Source organism: Abramis brama, assembly GCF_963993115.1.
Source record: "Abramis brama genome assembly, chromosome: 11".
NCBI classification, from domain to species: Eukaryota; Metazoa; Chordata; class Actinopteri; order Cypriniformes; family Leuciscidae; genus Abramis; species Abramis brama.
Genome location: NC_139973.1, coordinates 14187580 through 14206834, shown reverse-complemented (window position 1 = coordinate 14206834; position 19255 = coordinate 14187580). Strand labels below are relative to the sequence as shown.

The 19255-nt window shown below is 35.8% G+C and overlaps 1 protein-coding gene across 3 annotated transcripts in view; it reads left to right on the top strand.

Annotated features, from left to right (window-relative positions):
* Positions 1–19255, top strand: part of lrp8 (low density lipoprotein receptor-related protein 8, apolipoprotein e receptor) — a 161402-nt gene that overhangs the window by 103751 nt on the left and 38396 nt on the right. For all 3 annotated transcript variants that reach the window (XM_084128566.1, XM_084128565.1, XM_084128564.1), the window contains exons 5-7: positions 12163–12546; positions 16125–16250; positions 18237–18359. In XM_084128566.1, coding sequence (XP_083984692.1) covers positions 12163–12546; positions 16125–16250; positions 18237–18359 — 633 coding nt within the window. The remainder of the gene's footprint in view (positions 1–12162; positions 12547–16124; positions 16251–18236; positions 18360–19255) is intronic.

Here is a 19255-nt window from a genome sequence, read left to right as displayed (position 1 = left end):
AACCATCCATTTGTTTCCAACGCTGATATGCTTCTGAAGTCTGTACAGAGATGCAAACGAGCTGTTTAAACTGGATGTGTCAAAGTAAACGTTCTTTTAAAATCTATTTATGGGGCTTTATATTCTAGCTGAACCCCCAGTGTGAGTTTTTATTTTATTTTAGAAGTGTTTTGTTGTTTAAAGACCTTTATAATGATCATGTTAGTTGATCTATAGCGTGCCATGGGAGCCGAATAGTTGTGAAAAGCGTTGAGCGCGTCCGTTTTTGGCTCAGCGCCAGTCAAAGTGCAAAAGCACGTTTGAATTTAGCAGTGACGCACTGAACGTTTGTCACTGCTTCGTTTCGGGGTGGAGGAGGGACAAATTCGAAACTGAGGGGGCAATGCACCCTCGTGACGCCGGCCCTGTGTAGACTGCGTCATTGATTATAAAGGGTTCTATTAGTAAAGTTATGCTGAATGCCAGTGGGCGGGGCCTATGGTGCAATGATGATTATTATGATGTAATAAGATGTGTTCTTAACATCACTGCACAACAAAAACAACAACATAACAGCAAAAATAGTCAGCAAGTAGCAAAACATTAACAGCATTATTTATTCATGCTGCAGTTGCATGCTGGGAGGTAAAAAATCACCAGCATTGCTCAAGAGTTTGTTCAGAAAAATTTCTTAGGGTAGTTGGAACAACATTTGGGGGAATAGCATTGGTGGTGTTTTGTAGATTCAGAGTTCTTCACAATTCTTAGTGCCCTGTTGGCTGAATAAAATAAATATCCTATATATTCAAATAAATAATAAAATCCTTTGCAGGGCATTATACTATAATACATAATGCTAAAAAACATAATACTGTTTTAGTGCTTTAATTTACTGAAAGGGTCAGCAGTGCCCTTTTAGAAGCTTTACCAGACTCCACACATATGCCTGCTGCATCCACAAAGCCCTTTGTAGTGTGCAAAAGGTTGGAAGATTTACATAAAACATATCTTGTGGAGTCACAGACATGAATAATATACCTCCTAACATCATATTTCCATTTCTGTAGAAGAAAGGCAGTATTTGCCCTCAAACTCAGCTGTCCTTTTGCTCTCTACTTTCTCTTTCCCCTCTATTACCTTAATCTCCAGATACACTGGAAAGGAAGCTTTTAAGTATAAATTATTATCAGTAACCTGCATTAAAAATGCACAATCAAAGTACTCTTTGCTCTTGTGGAAGCCCTATGAAGAAAGTTTGAAAGGTTTTAATTTCTGAAACTGCGTTTAGGCCGAGAAGGACCCCTGCTGAGGCAGAGCTGTGGCGTTTAGCTCATTATGTGGGTGGAGTTCCGTGACGCAAGGGGAAAAAATCCCTCAAAGCCTCAATTAAAACTATTGATTATTAACTAAAATTATTGTTATAGTTAACGTCCTTGGTGTGAATGGGTCTTAATGCTCTCACTGAACTGCTATGTTTTAGGTTATCACCAAAGCACAGGGCTGTTGGGAACAACTATGGTGGAGAGGGACAATCTGGTGTGAAAACATGCGTCAATTAATTCAAGTCACATCCCTCTGTTTGATTTGTTAGCACTGCACCTGGACAAGAGAGGCAGATATCTCAAATGAGCTGTTAATTTCCAAAAGTTCCACTTAATGTTTAGTTCGGTCTTGTAGTACACCAAGTAAAAGGTCACAGGATGTGATTGTCACTCTTGTGAATAGCTGAACTCTGTGTGGACAGAACAAGATTAAGCTCTCAAACAGAAGAGTGACAACCATATTTATCTGCAGTGTGTACTTGGCAATTAAAAATCTATGACTTCCTGTCACTGCAAATGTGTGAACACGTCTTTAAGGGATATCTTTTTTTCTCTTTTGTAAGAATAAAGAATTTTTATTGGTGCCTCTCAGCTCCTTTAATATCTATTAAATGCTCGAGTGTTTGTGTTTTATGATGTAATATAATTTGATTGTAATTATCACCGTTAGATTTGTGTCATGCTGTGGGTGATATTACCCTTGAAAACTCATGACTCTTTCTCTTTATCATTCTGTGTTCCCCACCTCTGCCTCTCATTGTACATCCATAGAGATTAATGTACTGCACAGACACCCACTTGATTCCTGCAGAGTGCAGAACCATCAGAAACTAATTAGGAGAGATATTAAAACATGCTAAAGCAATAAAAAAGAGATTACAAAATGACATTTGTGAAACTCTCGAGGATGTAGACTTCTGAATTGGAAACTTAACTGTTACTTGCTAGAATTAATGCCTTTTTCTAAATTGATTTTACACTTTTCTCCAAACTAAGGTCAGTGGTCTCCAAACAATTAACACAGCCATCCAAACAGACTCTTAGTTTAGGAAAAAAAAAAATAATAATAATAAAGTTTAGAATTTTCTTCACATAACACTTTTAATGAACACTGGAAGCTAAACTATTGAAAATAGTTCTGGCAAGAGAATTTCATTCTCTCAATGTTTTCTCAAGCTTTGGATTTCACGAAAGAACGGATGAACTGTAAATGTTGAATCCACACCTGGATCGCACTTGACTCAATATCTCTGCAGGCCCTTTATTGCTTGGAGAAGAGTTACTTTGTCAAAGCGTGCAGTCGAACACTTCCCATCTACAGGAACAAATCCAGAATTGAACGCAGAAATGGATTTCTGTTCCCTCTCTTCTTCCTCTACCCGGTCCACACCTCTTCTTTGTCTTCTTCCACTTCTTCCTCTTTTCACCAGGGTCCACATTATTTGTTTGCTCTGAATATTTACACATGACCCTTTTTATGCGTAGTGAAGTCACGATAGTTGTGTGGGAAATTTTATAAATTGCATTACTGGTGCTGTGTACATCACTAACCTAAAAGCTTTTAACTAAAACTGAAAGCTTTATGATCTGTTGTAAAAGCAAGAAATTTAAATCAGTGTATTTGGAGAAAATGTGTGTATTTAGAGAAACTTTGTGAGTTGTATTTGGAAAAAAATATGTATGAAATTTGAATACCATCAAGAAAAAAATCTGCATTCCATTTAGGAAAATTATTTAAGTCATGTTTAAAAAAACATGTGAAATCGATTGAGAAAAACTTGCGACCATGTGTAGCAACTCAAAGTATGTTGAGATACTCTAATTTTGGGGTCAGTTTTTTTGAAAGAAAGTAATACTTTAAGTCAGCAACAACAAATTAAATGATCAAAGGTGAGAGTAAGTCATTTTCATTGTTAACAAAACATCTATTTCAAATAAATGGAGTTTAAAAAAAAAACGTATTTACATTTTGCTTAATATAGGCTTAGCATTGATAATAAAAAAAATAAATAATCTTGAGCGTTAAATCAACTTATTAGGGATCAAGTGACATAGAAGACTAAAGTAATGGATGCTGAAAATTCAACTTTGCAAGATTTTGCCATAGAAAACAGATATTTTAAAATGTAATATTATTTTACTGGACAAACCCCAAACTTTTGAATAGCAGTGAACACTGGAACAACAACTCACTATTTGACCTACATTTAACATATAACTGAATCGCCCATGAAAATCAAAGATGAATGTGACGTTGCATTTGCAACTCACTCAGGGTCAGAGGAAGGTCATGTTTGCTGTGTGCATAGCCGTTAGCACTGAAACGTAAGCATGTTTACTACTGGTACTCAACTGTGAACTCATTCTCGTGTAGCTACCTTGGTCACACACCAGAGCCTATTCAATGAATTAAGATTGCATGGAAATTACAGTCAAGCACTGAGGCGTGTAATGTCGATCATTGCCTTGAGATGACTATGAGAACAGATTAGAGAACCAAGGGGAGCTAGTGACACCCAGTAGATCTTAATGTGGGTGGTTTTGAAGTGCACAGATACAGATAGAAATACTGAGATGGAAGAAAGAAAAGATAGAAAAGATAAACATTTGAACCAGTCTCATAGTTTGTGGAGAAAGAGGTTGTGTGTGGGAGTATATTGTATGCATAGTTGTTTGAGTTTATGTGAATGTGTTATCTTTGCTGTTCTTGGTAAGGCTAGAAGCAAACTGTGTTCTCTGTGTCCTCTTTAATATATAAAACAGTGTGGGTGTAATAAATTGATTCTCTCTGTTCCAAAACCTATTGAGCTGCCTTGCTCTCCAAGCCTACGTAGGCAGCATCCTAAAAGGAACCTAACATGCACTACCATTCAAATGTTTGATGAAAGAAGTCTCTTATGCTCACCAACGCTGCATTTATTTGATTGTTTTTTCCTATTTTAATATATTTTAAAATGCAATTTATTCATGTGATGTGAAAGCTGAATTTTCAGCATCATTACTCCAGTCTTCAGTGTCACATGATCTTTCAGAAATCATTCTAATATGCTGATTTGCTGCTCAAGAAACATTTCTTATTATCAATGTTGAAAAGTAAGGCCTAATATATATATATATATATATATATATATATATATATATATATATATATATATATTTATATTTATTTTAATTTTTTTCGGAATTAATTACGGAATCTCTGAACCGCAACGTAGAAAAAAACTACAATTACGAGAATAAAGTCACATCATTTCGAGATTAAAGTAAAAATATTTTGTCTTATTATTACAATTTTTTTTTTTTACATTGCGGTTCAGGGCTTCCGTAATAGATTGTTCAAAGAACATCATTTATCTGAAATATAAACTTTTTATAACAATGCAAAAGACTTGTAAACACTGTAACTTTTGATCAATTTAATGCATCTTTGCTCAAATGTATTAATTTCTTCTTTTTTTTTTGTTGTAAAAATCTTACTGACCTTAAACTTTTTTATTGTAGTGTAAATATTGATGAAATAATCTATTTCACTAAGAATTTAACTATTTTATTTAAAACTTGCATTGCATTTATAATGTATTATGTTATTGTTATATTACCATTTTTGGTGTACTTTAAAATATATAATTTTAAATAATTTTAAAGTCTGGCATCTTGGATGATTTTTCTCAGAAGCTTGTTGCAGTGCATTTTGGTGTTGCCTTGTCCATTAAGGATGTCTATGTACAGTAGGCAGCTCACTAGGATTTGCAACAGAGCTTCTGTCTTTCTCGCCTTCTTTTTTTTCCACTTTTCACCCAGAGAAGGTTTGTTCTTGCACTTGTTTGGGTGCTGTGAAAATTCTCATCACTGAAAAACACAACATGCATCTCTCTGCTGCTGTTCCACTGAGGAGGGCTTGACCGTAATAATGAAGTATTACAGTATCTGCTGAAGCATTTCCTCAAGGGAGATTCAGAGGGGCTAGATGCGACGCAACCAGAAAATCTATTAATCTGATTATATCAGTATCTTCATGATTATTACCAACAGCCAATGTAATTACAGCAAATAATAAATTTGTTTTCATGCATCCATGTAAAATTATAATTACAGCACTGGTGGGAAGTCTAAGCCACACCATATTTTAGATATCTATTTGTAATGTTGTTTTTGGTGTTCATTTTATTTCCTGGGTGACATCGAAGATAATGAATTCTGAAATGTGCTGTCTAAAACTGTTAGTCACCTGATGGAAGCATACAGGAATTGACCATGATTCCCAGTGAAATTAATGAATCATCATTTGCTTTTTGATAATGCCAGAATAAATGTTTGGTTCATTTCAAATCTAGGCGTTAATCATTGTTATCACAATCCGATGGGTTTTATTTTCTCCCTTTATAGAATATTTTGTGTGCACAGTTGTATACAGGAAAGCTTTTGCCCTTTAAGACTTTATGTGGGTTGGAATATTGGTTGTACTCAGCACACAGTTGCATAGGCCAAGGTGTTTGCACCCGTGTAATTCCAGACATTATGCTGAACCCCTTCTATCCCCTGACAATAGCCTGATATTTCTCTTTCATCTGCACTGCCATTTGGTAAGCCACCCAGAGGTAATGCCCCCCACCCCTGGTCAACATATAGCCGCACTTCAGCAAGTGTGAAAACGTCTTTCCTTTCACCGTGAACAGCTGAAGGCTTGGTGCAAAGAAGTTTGTCCAGAGCGCTCTGCTCTAAATGAATTTGTAGCACAGGGGGATCAATCATTTCCAAACTGTATAGCTGCTCTTAGTCATTTCTGCACTGTAAAAAAGAACTTGCACTTGTTACCTTGAGGAGCTATTTCTCTTATGAGTCACATTGGGTTATCTAACACATAAAATGACCTTCATTGGTGTCAACCAAGTCAAGTTTGATTATTAATTAATTTCTTTGAGTTGAATAAAACTAGTTAAAGGTCCCGTTGCATGCGATTCCATGTTTCAAAGTTTAGTTAGTGTGTAATGTTGTTGTTAGAGTATAAATAATATCTGTAAAATTATAAAGCTCAAAGTTCAATGCCAAGCGAGATATTTTATTTAACAGAAGTTGACTACAAAAAACGGCTCGATTGGACTACACCCGTCTACTTCCTTCATTAGTGACATCACCAGAACCGTGTTTAGACTAACCTCCGCCCACAGGAACACAGGCGTATTGATGGCGAAATGTCAACAGACGGTTGATGTTTATCTATAATCGGATACCGCAAAAGTTTAATTCGAAGTTGTTAGTTTGCTCTGTCCATTTCACCACGGACTGTTTTTCTAACCTGGGATAATATCAAGCAGGCTTCTCTCAGCGTTTCATACTGACGAAGGGGGCAATTTCAACTATATTCCAGCAAGCGGTAAGTAGTGATTTAATATGGAAGTAGCGATCAACTTAACATCGTTTCTCTTAGTAGGATGAAAATAATCTTACTTAAACTGTGATTAATATACAGAAAGCGATCAAAGAACAATCCCTTTCCAATCGTCCAAGCTGTCAATCAATCACACAGCGCGAGTTTATCTGGACACTTGCCAAAACTCGTTATGAAATAAATGACGCTGTTACACTGCACAACGAAGCTCTTACTGTATTTATATGCCTCATGTTTGCATTGGTGAAATCATTAGTGAGTGCAGAAACTGCGTTGCAATGATAAGATCTTTTTTCACGCGATCAACAGACTGTCATCTGCTCAATGCTCACTGCAATTTTTTATGTGATTGAAATAGATCTAAATACTTAAAAAACTTCTCACGATTCGTTAATCCCGATAGTTGTAATAGTAAAAACGTATAATAGCTGTAATAGTAAAAGTTTTCCAGATAGTTCCACATGTAATGCCAGATATTTCATATGCAAGCATGTCAGCCAATCACAGCAGTGGGCGTTTACACTGAAGTCTCACAGCAGACACGCCCCTTCAAACAGAGTGTTCAAACCAGGGAATGAAATCAGGCTAGGAAATATGCCTTTTATTTCTAAATTATAAAAAATTTTGATCTAAAAAACATACTAACATTATAAGGGCACCCCTGGAAACATGATAAAATAATAAAAATAATCCATGGAATGGGACCTTTAATTTAGATGCTGATACATTAGGTTAACCTTTAAAGTCAGTTAAAAGTCCTATGGAATTAAAATAGTAGTTTTTTTGCCTTTTAGAACATGTGTGATCTACATTTACTTCTAGCAGGTCATGGGCATTTAAAATTTAGTAGATGCTCTTTGCTAGACTAAGTATAAATGGCAAAACAAAGAGTATTTTCTATAGTGTAAGTAGTAGTTAAATGCTTTTTGCACTAAATGTAAATAGTGTTAGATGCTATTTATACTTAGTGCAAATAGTGGCAGATACCAGTGTGTGTGTGTGTGTGTGTGTGTGTGTGTGTGTGTGTGTGTGTGTGTGTGTGTAGATATATGTATGAAGAGTTCAGATGCAAAAGCCTCTAAATGCCATCTGAAATTTTCTTATAGAATGATCATTTTTATCAAGCTCGTATATTTAAGTTCAGTAATTTCACTTAAATGACAATTAATAGGTAATCTTCATTGCCATTTAAGTGAAATTATTGAATTTAATTATACGAGCTTGATAAAAATGATCATTCTATAAGAAAATTTCAGATGGCATTTAGAGGCTTTTGCATCTGAACTCTTCATACATATATCTACACACATATATATATAGCACCTCTCCAAGATGAAATGTTATGGGAAAAGAAAGAATAATGGGAATGGATTTTAACCTTGATTTCACTGAAAATTTCACTGAAACAGTAGCTCACTGCCAGCGTTCTATTACTGGTTTATTTTCCTCACACAAGAAGAGTCAGATGCCAGAGCATCTATTGCATCTATTACTTCTAAACACGTTGCTGACTAATGAACCAAACTGACTGCTCACAGAATGACTGGCTTTAACTAATTCCCTGTCCTCTTCAATTTCTCCTTTTTGCAAGTATATCCTCTTTTCTTTACACGGTGCCCACAGGCGATGTTGTCAGCACTGGGAAAAGCATCCAAAGCATCACAGTATTTAGCTGTCTCAGTGTGTTTGTGGCATCTCGTCCCTTCAGCTCAGTGCATCATGGTTACAATCTCTCTCTCCCGGTGGAGGGTAGTCTTTCTCTGATACGGGATACTGTAATATCATGGGCTGATGGAGGACAGTGGTGAACGCACCATTAACTCTGTGCTGACTTAGTGCCTCGAGCCATTTGCTGAGCGTAGCATGAGCCTCAACGCTAAAGATGCCCCCGGAGGCTTGTTCTCATAGATATGGGGTGGCCATTTAAACTGTAACTGTTGTGTTAAAAGTGTTCTAGTCTTTTTAAGCATTGCTTTAAAAGGTGAAGTGTGTGCTGTGTGTTTTTTATATATATAAAAATTATTTATCCTATTCCAGTTTAATGTGCAGAGACAAATATACAGTAAGTTAGGAGCGTTCTTGAAGCGCATTCACTAATTTTCAGTGAGATTCTGAGATAGAACAATAGCAAGTATGATATTGCTTATATACAACAGTTCAATAAATAAGTTCATATTTAGTAAGTTAGATATATTGTCAGTTGTCTATTTTTATTCTGCCAATGAAAAGAATTCCAAATAAAGCTACAATAGAATCAACCATCCTGGTTGCTCTGGTATTTTGGTTGGCACCTCTGAGCAACACACAGTAGTGAATCAGAATAAATCAAACTTTTATTGATTGAATTGATGATTCAGTGACTCACTCATTAAGAGTTACTTTTTTTGTCTCCTGATTTATGAAGTGTTTTGAACAAATAGTTTGGGTGGATGACTCAATGAATAACTCAAAGATAGTCTCCTGGGGCAATTACATAAACTATAGAAAGAGTCACTTAAAAATCATGAAATGGGCTACTTTTGGAAGTTGGGATGTCCTGCAGTGTGGTGTGCATCAAAAGCTATTTACTGTAAAAGGAATTGTTCTAATTATTTTCTAATTGTATATAATTGTTATTATACAATAGTTAGTTCCAAATATTCCATGTCTCTCAATTAACACAGGGACAGAAAAGCTGTATGTATTTCACATTCACTTCTCCTATATTTATTTCAGCTCTCTGTTGTTTGCCTGTGTGTGGTTCAAGGTCACAGAGATCTGGCTAATGGAAAGCCCTATCTACTACCTGTCTGTTGTTGGCCCGGGGAATGTGTATTTGACGTTGGTCAGTGAAATTCAATTGACCTGCTTTGAGCTTTCCGTTTTCCCTCTTTTAAAATCTATTCACTGTTGTGCATGACCTCTAAAGGAGATAGCATCAAAATCCACACAGCAGACATATATCAGCAGCCTTTGAATGACGAAGTCAGTCTGGCTCAGAGCTGTGTGCGTTTACTATCTACAATATACTTTTTTCTGTAGCTTTTGGAAAGGTGGAAATCCATTTAATCTATAATTGTTCTTAAAGAAACAGATCGATTTGTTTGTCTGTGTATTTCTATAGGCCTACTGAAATTTCAAGCATTTGTTTGGCCCAAAATTCATTAATTAGTAAAAACTATTACCAACAACTTCTTGTTGAGTATCTTTCTAACTGTTATAATATGTTTACAAACTTATAAAATACATTTTTACATTTTCTGACAAAAAAGTATTTAGTGGTCCTTGCCCATGAAAAAGCTAAAGATGCTAAAATGCTAAATAGTTTCCAGGACTATGCGGGTGTTTTTAACACAGTTTTAGGATGTTCTTGTTAGTAGTTAGGGCATTGCAAGATGGTTGCTTGGGTATTGTGGTTGGTTGCTGTTTTCACAACCCTATTCTGATCCCTACAAATGGCTCAGATCCCCTCATCAATGTAATACTTAGCAAGCACTGCTAATGAATGTTTAGTGTAGGTTTAGTTAGTATGTGAATTTATACATTCAGTTGGCACTGCAGGTGTATAGAGCCGAATGACTTGATTTTCATTCCAGCTAGCATGTGACGGTACTGTCTAAGATCACTGGTGTATGAAAAAGCTGTCCATGTTTGTTCTGCTGCTCTTTGAGAAGATGTTGTTTTAGGCTGGTGTCTACATCACAGGCCGAGCCCTTTTTCATATTCACTGCTGTCCTTCTACCTCAAGAGAAGAGCAGGGTCAGCCAATCCAATCTCCCACTGCTTAGAGCAAACACAACCTTCCATCCCATGCTCTGTACACACAAGAAAGACTAAATCACTCTCCTTTCTTTTAACAACATGCTACGTTTGTTGTCTGCCTTGACCTTGACGGTAGATAATTATAGTAGCTGATAGGCTAGTAGTATAGATATCTACAGATTTCACTCCTGTGTCAAATTTGTCAGAAGATTGTCATTCCAGAAGATGTTATTCCACCCTTTCACCTCAGCTATTCGATAGTCATTGAAGAGACCTTTGAGTGGCTGACAGCAGATGCAGAGGTTGCTTTCCTAATGGACATTGTTGATTAGTTTTTTTTTTTTTTGCCAATTAGATGCTTGTTGGCTAATCAGCTTTGCAAAACCACAATTAGTAACATATCTCATTGAACATTATTGTAATTGGCTTCAAAAGCAACTAGCGTAGGTGGTGAAATACGAATCAACTGAAGTGCAATGAACAACAAGAATGACCTTTCCGTAAGCTGCACAAATAACATTGATTTCGAGTCCAGCAATACAATTTTGATAATGTCACCATTTTGACGGTGAAAGTGTTTTATGAGCCCCAGCTGCTCTTTGCAGATAGTTTGCATATTTACAGGTTTATCGACGCAAAGTCACAAACAGTCAGGATCGATTGCTATCCCATCCCAACGGCTCAAACACACTAGCACCCGATCACATGCTCGTAAGCCGTTTCAAATCCTTTTACAAAACTAGCCCCCATGAATGTAATACAGTCACCTTACAGCTCTTCAGGATGGTTATTCCAACGGCGTGGTTGACCCCATTTAAGAATGGACAGGCATTTACTACAGCACAGCACACTACTAAGCCCATTTAGTGTCTGTCGCCAGTGTGGGGCTGAAGTGTGAACCTCAGGTCGTCCGCAGCACAGTTGAATCAGTGAGGTCATGGAGCTCACATCAGCACAGAATAGCTCAGAGCTCATGCTACATTTGCCATAAATTTCCAGTGAGCATTACTGTGCGATTCAGTCATTTTACTGTAGTTAAAACCATTTCATTGGTTTGGTCAGCGTTAAATAGAAATACATAGTTTTTATCTCATCTTTTTATCCACTGATTTAATTGGCATTCCATGAAACAGGTTCCTTTTTCCTGTTTGATAAAATTATGTTATGAATAAAATGAGGTTGGTGTAACATGGGTAGACAGTTTAAATTGGCATTATAAGGCCATAAAACTACAAGGGTGTTTTTTTTTTTTTTGAAAGAGATAGTGCTGACTAGTGCATACTAGTAATGCATATTACTAGTATTTTGGCTGTTTATTAGTACTTCTAAAGCACATATTAATGCCTTATTTTATTATACATTCCTAATCCTACCCAATTCCTACCAATACCTAAATGTAACAACTACCTTACTGACTATTAATAAGCAGTAATTAGGAGTTTGAGGCAAAAGTCGTAGTTAATAGTTAGTTAATAGTGAGAATTAGACCCTAATCCAAGTGTGACCGAATTAGATGCTGATATTTCTACAAATATCCTCTTTTCAATTATCAACTCTCAAACACAAATGTAAAGGAAAAAAAAACATTGAAAGGGAGACTTTAGCTTGTCCTTGATCATTTTACTTCCTGAAGAATGATAATGTCATTATGACAAAAAGGAACTTTTTGAGGAGACTTGACCTTTTAAGACTTTGTGCTACTAAAGTACACTGTTCTTTTCTTTTTTCCAGACGCCAAGGCTTGCCCTTCTAAAGAGTTCCAGTGCCGTAACCGTCTGTGCGTGGCTCCCACGTTCGTCTGTGACGGAGATGATGACTGCGGCGACGGCAGCGATGAGGAGAAGTGCACGGCGGCCACCGCCAGCACCTGCGGGCCGCACGAGTTCCGCTGTAACGACTCTGAGTGTATCCCAGTGCCGTGGAGCTGCGACGGAGACCCCGACTGCAAAGACAAGTCGGACGAATCTCTGGAGCGGTGCAGTCGTAGGACGGAGCCTCAAAAGCCCCATTGCTCTGCAGGGGAGTTTCGGTGCAGGAGCGGAGAGTGCATTCACCTTAACTGGAAATGCGACGGGGATGTAGACTGCAAGGACAAGTCTGATGAGGCCAACTGTCGTAAGTGTACAAGAACACTAAATGTCTTTAATATATTGATCACTGTTATCATTCTCAAGCACATGTTTCCTAAGGTATTAACATTGGTGAGGCTTGCTGCATGGTGGATGAGTTAATTAATTGAATTAATAATCAGTTTTACCACTTGGCTGCATTGCATGCCTCCCTAATGCTGCATACATGCTGTTCATGTCATTATTTGCATTCTAAATTACTATCACGTGCTAGAAAAGCAGTACAGCACACGGTGTATTCATGGAAAATGTTGTTCATTTAGAATCAGTCCCCTATTGTCTGTTCATTCTAATCTGTTAACAAACATGCATTTCACACATAACAGCAAAATCATTACATTTTTTGGGGGTCATAGCCTCACAAGGTCAGTGTATTGACTTTGCTTAAAATAATGTTCTCAAAGAATGAAATACAATACAAAAAATGCTAGTAAAATGTATTTTATTTCTATCTGTTAAAGTGTATATAATTAGAAATGTCATTTTAACATGTTGATTTAGTACAACTTAAAAGATTGACACTGTTTTGAACATGCTGCACAGTTGACTTCCAAAGCCTCTTTTTGTAATGCCTATTCAATCCTTTGCCACAATAATTAAACGTCTTTGGAAAATGTTAATTGATACATGCAAATAAGCCGATTAATTAATCGTAATTTATCATGTTTTTAATTGATTTATAATACAATCGAATCAGAGTCAGTCAGTGTGAATGTTTATTAACTTTATATTTGAAAGATTTGTTTCTCGATGAAGCACTAGGAAACAATCATGTGTTTGTTTGAGCACATGTAATCCTGAACGCACAAAACAAGCAGCTGACAATTGTTTGTTTTCATGTGCATGCTAATGCAGGGTATGTGCCCACAGATGTGTACAGTTTGTTCTAGCATGTGTGTGTGTTTGAGATAATGATGTTCTTTGTCCATGGGTGCCATGTAAACTACTGTGGTAGCAGCATGGTAATGTGCCCGAATCTTGTTGGTTGCTAGGCAACAAGTGTGTTTTGAGGAATGGCAGAGTGCTCTCAGGGTTGTCTCACTGTAGGATTCCTGTGGAGAATTGTGTGCCCTCCCCAAAATACTTTTTGTCATATACTATTTGTCACCAAAGTCATATTTTGGTAATTTTGCATTATAATTTATTGGGTTTAGATTAGATATTTTTTCTTTGCGGGGAAAGGTTGTTTTTATGTTATTTCCAGTGTTATTTTATGTATTATTTTTATATAAGTATCAAAATATTTGTTTTGGTAACACTTTATTTGAGTTGACATGGTTACACGTTACTATATGTTCTTACTATAGTAATAACAGTAAATTATGCATAATTAAAACTAACCCTAAACCAAATCCTAACCGTAACTCTATAGAAAGTTAATGTAGTTAATTGATATCACTCAGTACTTATTTGGAGTAAGTACAATGTAACTACATCACATTCACATTAAGTGTAACCTTTGTTTTGTTTTTGTAATATTTTGAATTAACTTTTATTTTTATATTTTCATTTCATTATCATGTTTTTTTTTTTGTATCATGAGTTTTTGATTTAAAAAAAAAAAAAGAGTTCAGTTTTAGTTTTAATTTACTTAGTACTTTTAGTTGTTCAACTTAAACTTGTGTCCACCAAGTAAGATTCATTCATATATAATTTAACGGATTAATATTATTGTAGTAATATTTTGCTTCTCACTCAAATCTATTTTGTTTCAAGGATGGTTAGATTATTTTTTTTTACAGGAAAACAGGGCAAATATATAGGCCAAAAGTATGCAGTGTAGTGGCAGTGTATGATGTTTATTGTGTTTTTTTAAAGAATATAACGGCTCAGACTGGTAAGTACGACACACATGGACATAGCGTGGCTGCTCTTTTACTCACTTCAGTATTCACCGAATTAACACTGGAATTTTTTTCAGAAACACAAGTAACATTGTGCATTATTGGAAATGTAGTTAAATTAGCAGTGTTAACAAAATGCACAATAATGTGCTCTCCTGAAATTGATCACAGTGGATGTTCTCCGTCCGCAGCTCCTCTAAAGTACACTGTATGAAAGATTAAAGGGATTTTAAAAGCTGAAACTGAGAAATGAAGACCTTTCTTTGCCGAACAGCACATTTGTCTTTCCTCAGTGTGATCCCTTATGCCCCAAAGTAACTGATTGTTTTTAATGTTCAGAGCTTTTTTCTGAGGAAACTCTCTTGCAAATAAGCTATTACTTTGAGATCTGACAGGAGGTAAAAGGCACAACCATTTGTTGTCTTACAACTAAAGCTTCACATACATGCATGTGGGATGGGTGATTATTATAAAAGTTTGATGGTGAGTGCTTTAGTATGCATGTTTTATCTGACATCTCATCTCATCTGATGGCTCATCTCTTGTTTATTTGGCAGATTCTTTTATCCAAAGAGACTTATATTCAGTGTTGGGGAAAGTTACTTTTAAAAGTAATGCGTTACAATATTGCTTTACTCCCAAAAAAGTAGCAAATTGTGTTACATTTTTTTTTTACTTTTTATGGAAAGTAATGCATTACATTACTTTTACGTTACTTTTTGATTTCTGGGCTGGACTTGCTTGTTTAAAAAAAAAAAAAAAAAAATTCTGAAAAAGAAAAAAAGAATGTTGTAAAAAAGGCAAATGTAAAGGCCCTTTCCAACCGAAACTGAAATTTATAAGCATCAGGCAAAAGGACATACAAATTCACGCCTGTACAATAGAGGGCCGTAGCAATAAAAAAATTGTTTACACAACTAATTTTTGCTTATTTATATGGTTGAATTGGATCATTGAATGTCAGCAGCAAAGACATTGGTTAACAAAGTGAGATTAAATACATAAAGTATATTAGTATTATTTAAAATGTAATTATTGCAGGTTTGCATAATATTGAGTTTGCATTTCACAGTTTTTACTCATTTTGAGGAATACTGAATCTGTTTTTGTGCAAGTGAGATGAGTAAATGCATGCTCGCATTTAGTCTAGAACTGCAATAAGCATCATGTTTACACAACCACACAACTCCTCTGCACTTACTCCTCATTTCTCTCAACATGTGGACAGGAGAGGTGTCAGTCAATAAATGGGAAATCAAAGTAACTTCTGTTACTTATTTGAAAAAGATCAACTCAGATATTTTGTTGTAAATTTAAAAGTAATGCTTTACTCATTATTTGATAAAAGTAATCTGATTACGTTACTTGTAATGCGTTAGCCCCAATACTGCTTATAGCTGCAGTATACATTTGCGATGGACAGCTATATGATGCTGACAGATGTCTTGAGAGTAGGATTATTTAATACAATAGAATACTGATATATATTTAATATAATATAATTATACAGTAGCAAATAAGATATGTATTATAATTTTGACATGATGCAATTTATTTATTTTTTTTGTAAATTATTTACTCAAAATTGTTTCTATCAAATTGGACTATCAATCTTTTGACCTGATTGTCAGTAGATTCATTCAGTAGATAACTGACACTAGGTGGAATGACCACAGGATTGATAGTCCTACTCCTACATAAACATGCTTCTGTCTTACAGCTGTGCTGACCTGCCGTCCTGATGAGTTCCAGTGTGGCGACGGCTCCTGCATTCACGGCACTAAACAGTGTAACAAAGTGCACGACTGTCCAGATTTCAGTGACGAGGCTGGCTGCATCAACAAAAGTGAGTAACTTCAACAGTCTCCCTCTCTCTTCACCCTCTCTCTTTTGATTAGCCTCTTCTAGCAGCATTTTGAGTGAAGATGAAAGAGTAGAGTGCACCCGGCCAATTATGTAGCCCCAATCAAGTTTGCATTCACACAAAGCACTACAAGACCAAACAGATGTACTCCTACATGATTCCAGAGTTTCAGGGCACACTTCCCATATGGCAGCTTCAATCAAATTCACCTCAAAAGATGAATTATCCAATGGCTACAGAGTACCTGGTTAGTGAAGCAAAACATGATTTAAGTAGGACATAGGATCAGCGTCCTTTGCTGGTCTTGGAACAACATTCCTGTCAACCAATCAATGATCTGTGATTAGGTTTAGAGATACTGTAGGATTAGGGCTATGGTTGGCTGATAGGAAGGTTCTTCCAAGACCAGGCAGAAAACAATGTTTATCCTAGATCATTTCCTGTATGGATAAATTATGTTGCAAAAAATTCTCTCATTTAATTACCCTCATGTCATTCCAAATGACTTGCTTTTTTTTCTGAAACGCAAAGATGTTTGACAGAATGTGCTCAGTGCTCCCATACTCTACTGTACTTTTATTTCAACAAGGGTGCATTAAATGGAATGGATCAAACATGCCAATCAAGACATTTATAATGTTTCAAAATATTTAAGAATTAATAAAAATTATAATGATTTCCACAAATATATTAAGCAGCACAACTGTTTTCAACATTGATAATAATTATACAAATGTGACTTGAGCACCAAATCAGCATATTATAATTATTTCTGAAGGGTCATGTGACACTGGCTGCAGTAATGGCTGCTGAAAATTCAGTTTTGCTATCACAGGAATAAATTATATTTAGAAATTTGTTAAAATAGAAAACATTTATTTTAAAGTGTTATCCTTGTTCACAATATTACAGCTTTATGGTATTTTTGATCAAATAAATGCAGTCTTGGTGAGCATAAGAGACTTCTTTAAAAAAAAACATAAGATATTCACCAACCCCAAACTTTTGAACACTATTGTCCTTTGAAACGTACTGTGACCAATCAAGATCCAAAAAGGACACATACGTACTAAATAAGTAGTCACTTTTAATTCATGCATTATGTTCCAGATCTTTTGAAGCCTTAGATTTTAGTCTGTTTTTCACACAGAGCTATTATAATGGTTTTAGAAGATTTGAGATATGGTATTAAAGTCCCTGTGTAGTCAGTATCCCTTTTTGAATGACATATTTAAACGTCTTTTCCTGTGAATTTTTTTATTCATGCCTTAAAATAGCTTGAATGTAACTCTACACCCTTGCTTCATTTAGTACACGGATCCATAAATGTGCAAATGAGCCCTGCCTCCACTCACTCACACCATTGCAGGGATCCACTCGCTCAACTTTACTGTTGTAAACGCTGCACAATGGCGAGTGGAAATACTGGTTTAATTCAAACATAAATGTTTGAACCAGAAACTGATTTAGAAGAAGTGGAAGAGTGAATTATACAGGTAGTTAATGATGAAATGCTAAAGCCCGCCCACACGTTGGCATAATTGGTTACAATATATTTTGTGACGTAAGGAACAATGACAATTTCAAACCACGTTTTTGAGACTGTCTTTTTTTCCACGGCAGTTTTAAGGAGAAAATACTCAGCAATGGTATTGACTAATGAATTTGCACATGGTTTGTCTAAAAAGCATATTAAAAACACCACATAAACATATAAACAACATTAAAAACTTTATTTTTACCACAGGGAGTCTTTAAATTACATGCACTACTTTTATGGTGCTTTAATGTACTTGTTTTGAGCTTGAAGTGTGACTTCAAGCGTTTGAAGCCTCTTGTCACGGTCTATTATCATTGAATGGCAAAGTGCAATATGAACATTCATGCAATGAGTGTCATTTGAAAATGTGTTTTGTTTAATGCAGTTTCATATTTTGTGCTCTCCATACATCATTGTGTCCTTCACAGCCACCAAATGTGAAGGTCCACTGAAGTTCATGTGTAAGAGCGGGGAGTGTGTTGATAGCAGCAAAGTGTGCGACAGTATCAAGGACTGCAAGGACTGGTCTGATGAGCCCGTGAAGGAGTGCGGTGAGTTGAGCCACTTTTGCACAAATACAGAAATGCGTAAAAAAAATAATAATAATAGTTTATTGTTGTAGTTATATTTTACTTAGTTTCAGACTTTGGGACTTTTATTTTATATGAGTTTATTTTATTTTGTTGTATAGGACTTTTATGTAAGTTTTGTGATTACTTTATTGTTTTAGTGTGGAAAGCCAAAGATAAATTTTTACAATTTAAAATATTTCAGAGATGAAAACATTGCATTCCATATGTGTATGGCAAATGAAGTTGCCAGCAGCCAGCGATAGGGTTAGCTTTTTCTTTCTCACTAATAACGTTGAATTTGGAGAGGGAAAACTGATCCTAGACCAGCATTTAAGCTTATAGCAGTGTTGGCTTATTAGAGGCTTCACTTGATCAAGGGCCAACAACCCACAGAGGGATCATTATGATCAAAGTGTGAGTCTTCCCTCAGGCACAATCATACATGGTGAACAGCATGCTCTCCTCTCCAGAGAGAATGCAGGTTCCCATAGATCTCTTTCTATTTTCTTATCTTTCATCACACTGTGGAAGTGGACTTTTTCTTCAGTGACTTTTTCTTCAGTTGTAGCTGAAAATGCCATATTTTATGTGGAGTGTGTATTTTTTTTATGTTAAAATGCATTCTTCTGAAGAGTGTAGATGCTTAATTAAGTGGGGCTCATTTTGTTTGCGCTGTTTAAGATCTCAACTTCTGGCTCAACTACCTATTTGCGCAAGTAATGGCAGATGGAATCGTTGTTTGTTCATCATACCGAATGCAACTATTTTTCATATTTAGCCTTATTGTAAAGCAGTGTTATTTTAGTATTTGATTTTGTATACAATTATATTTTTTATTAGTATTTTACATTTTGAATGGCTTTTATTTTTAGATT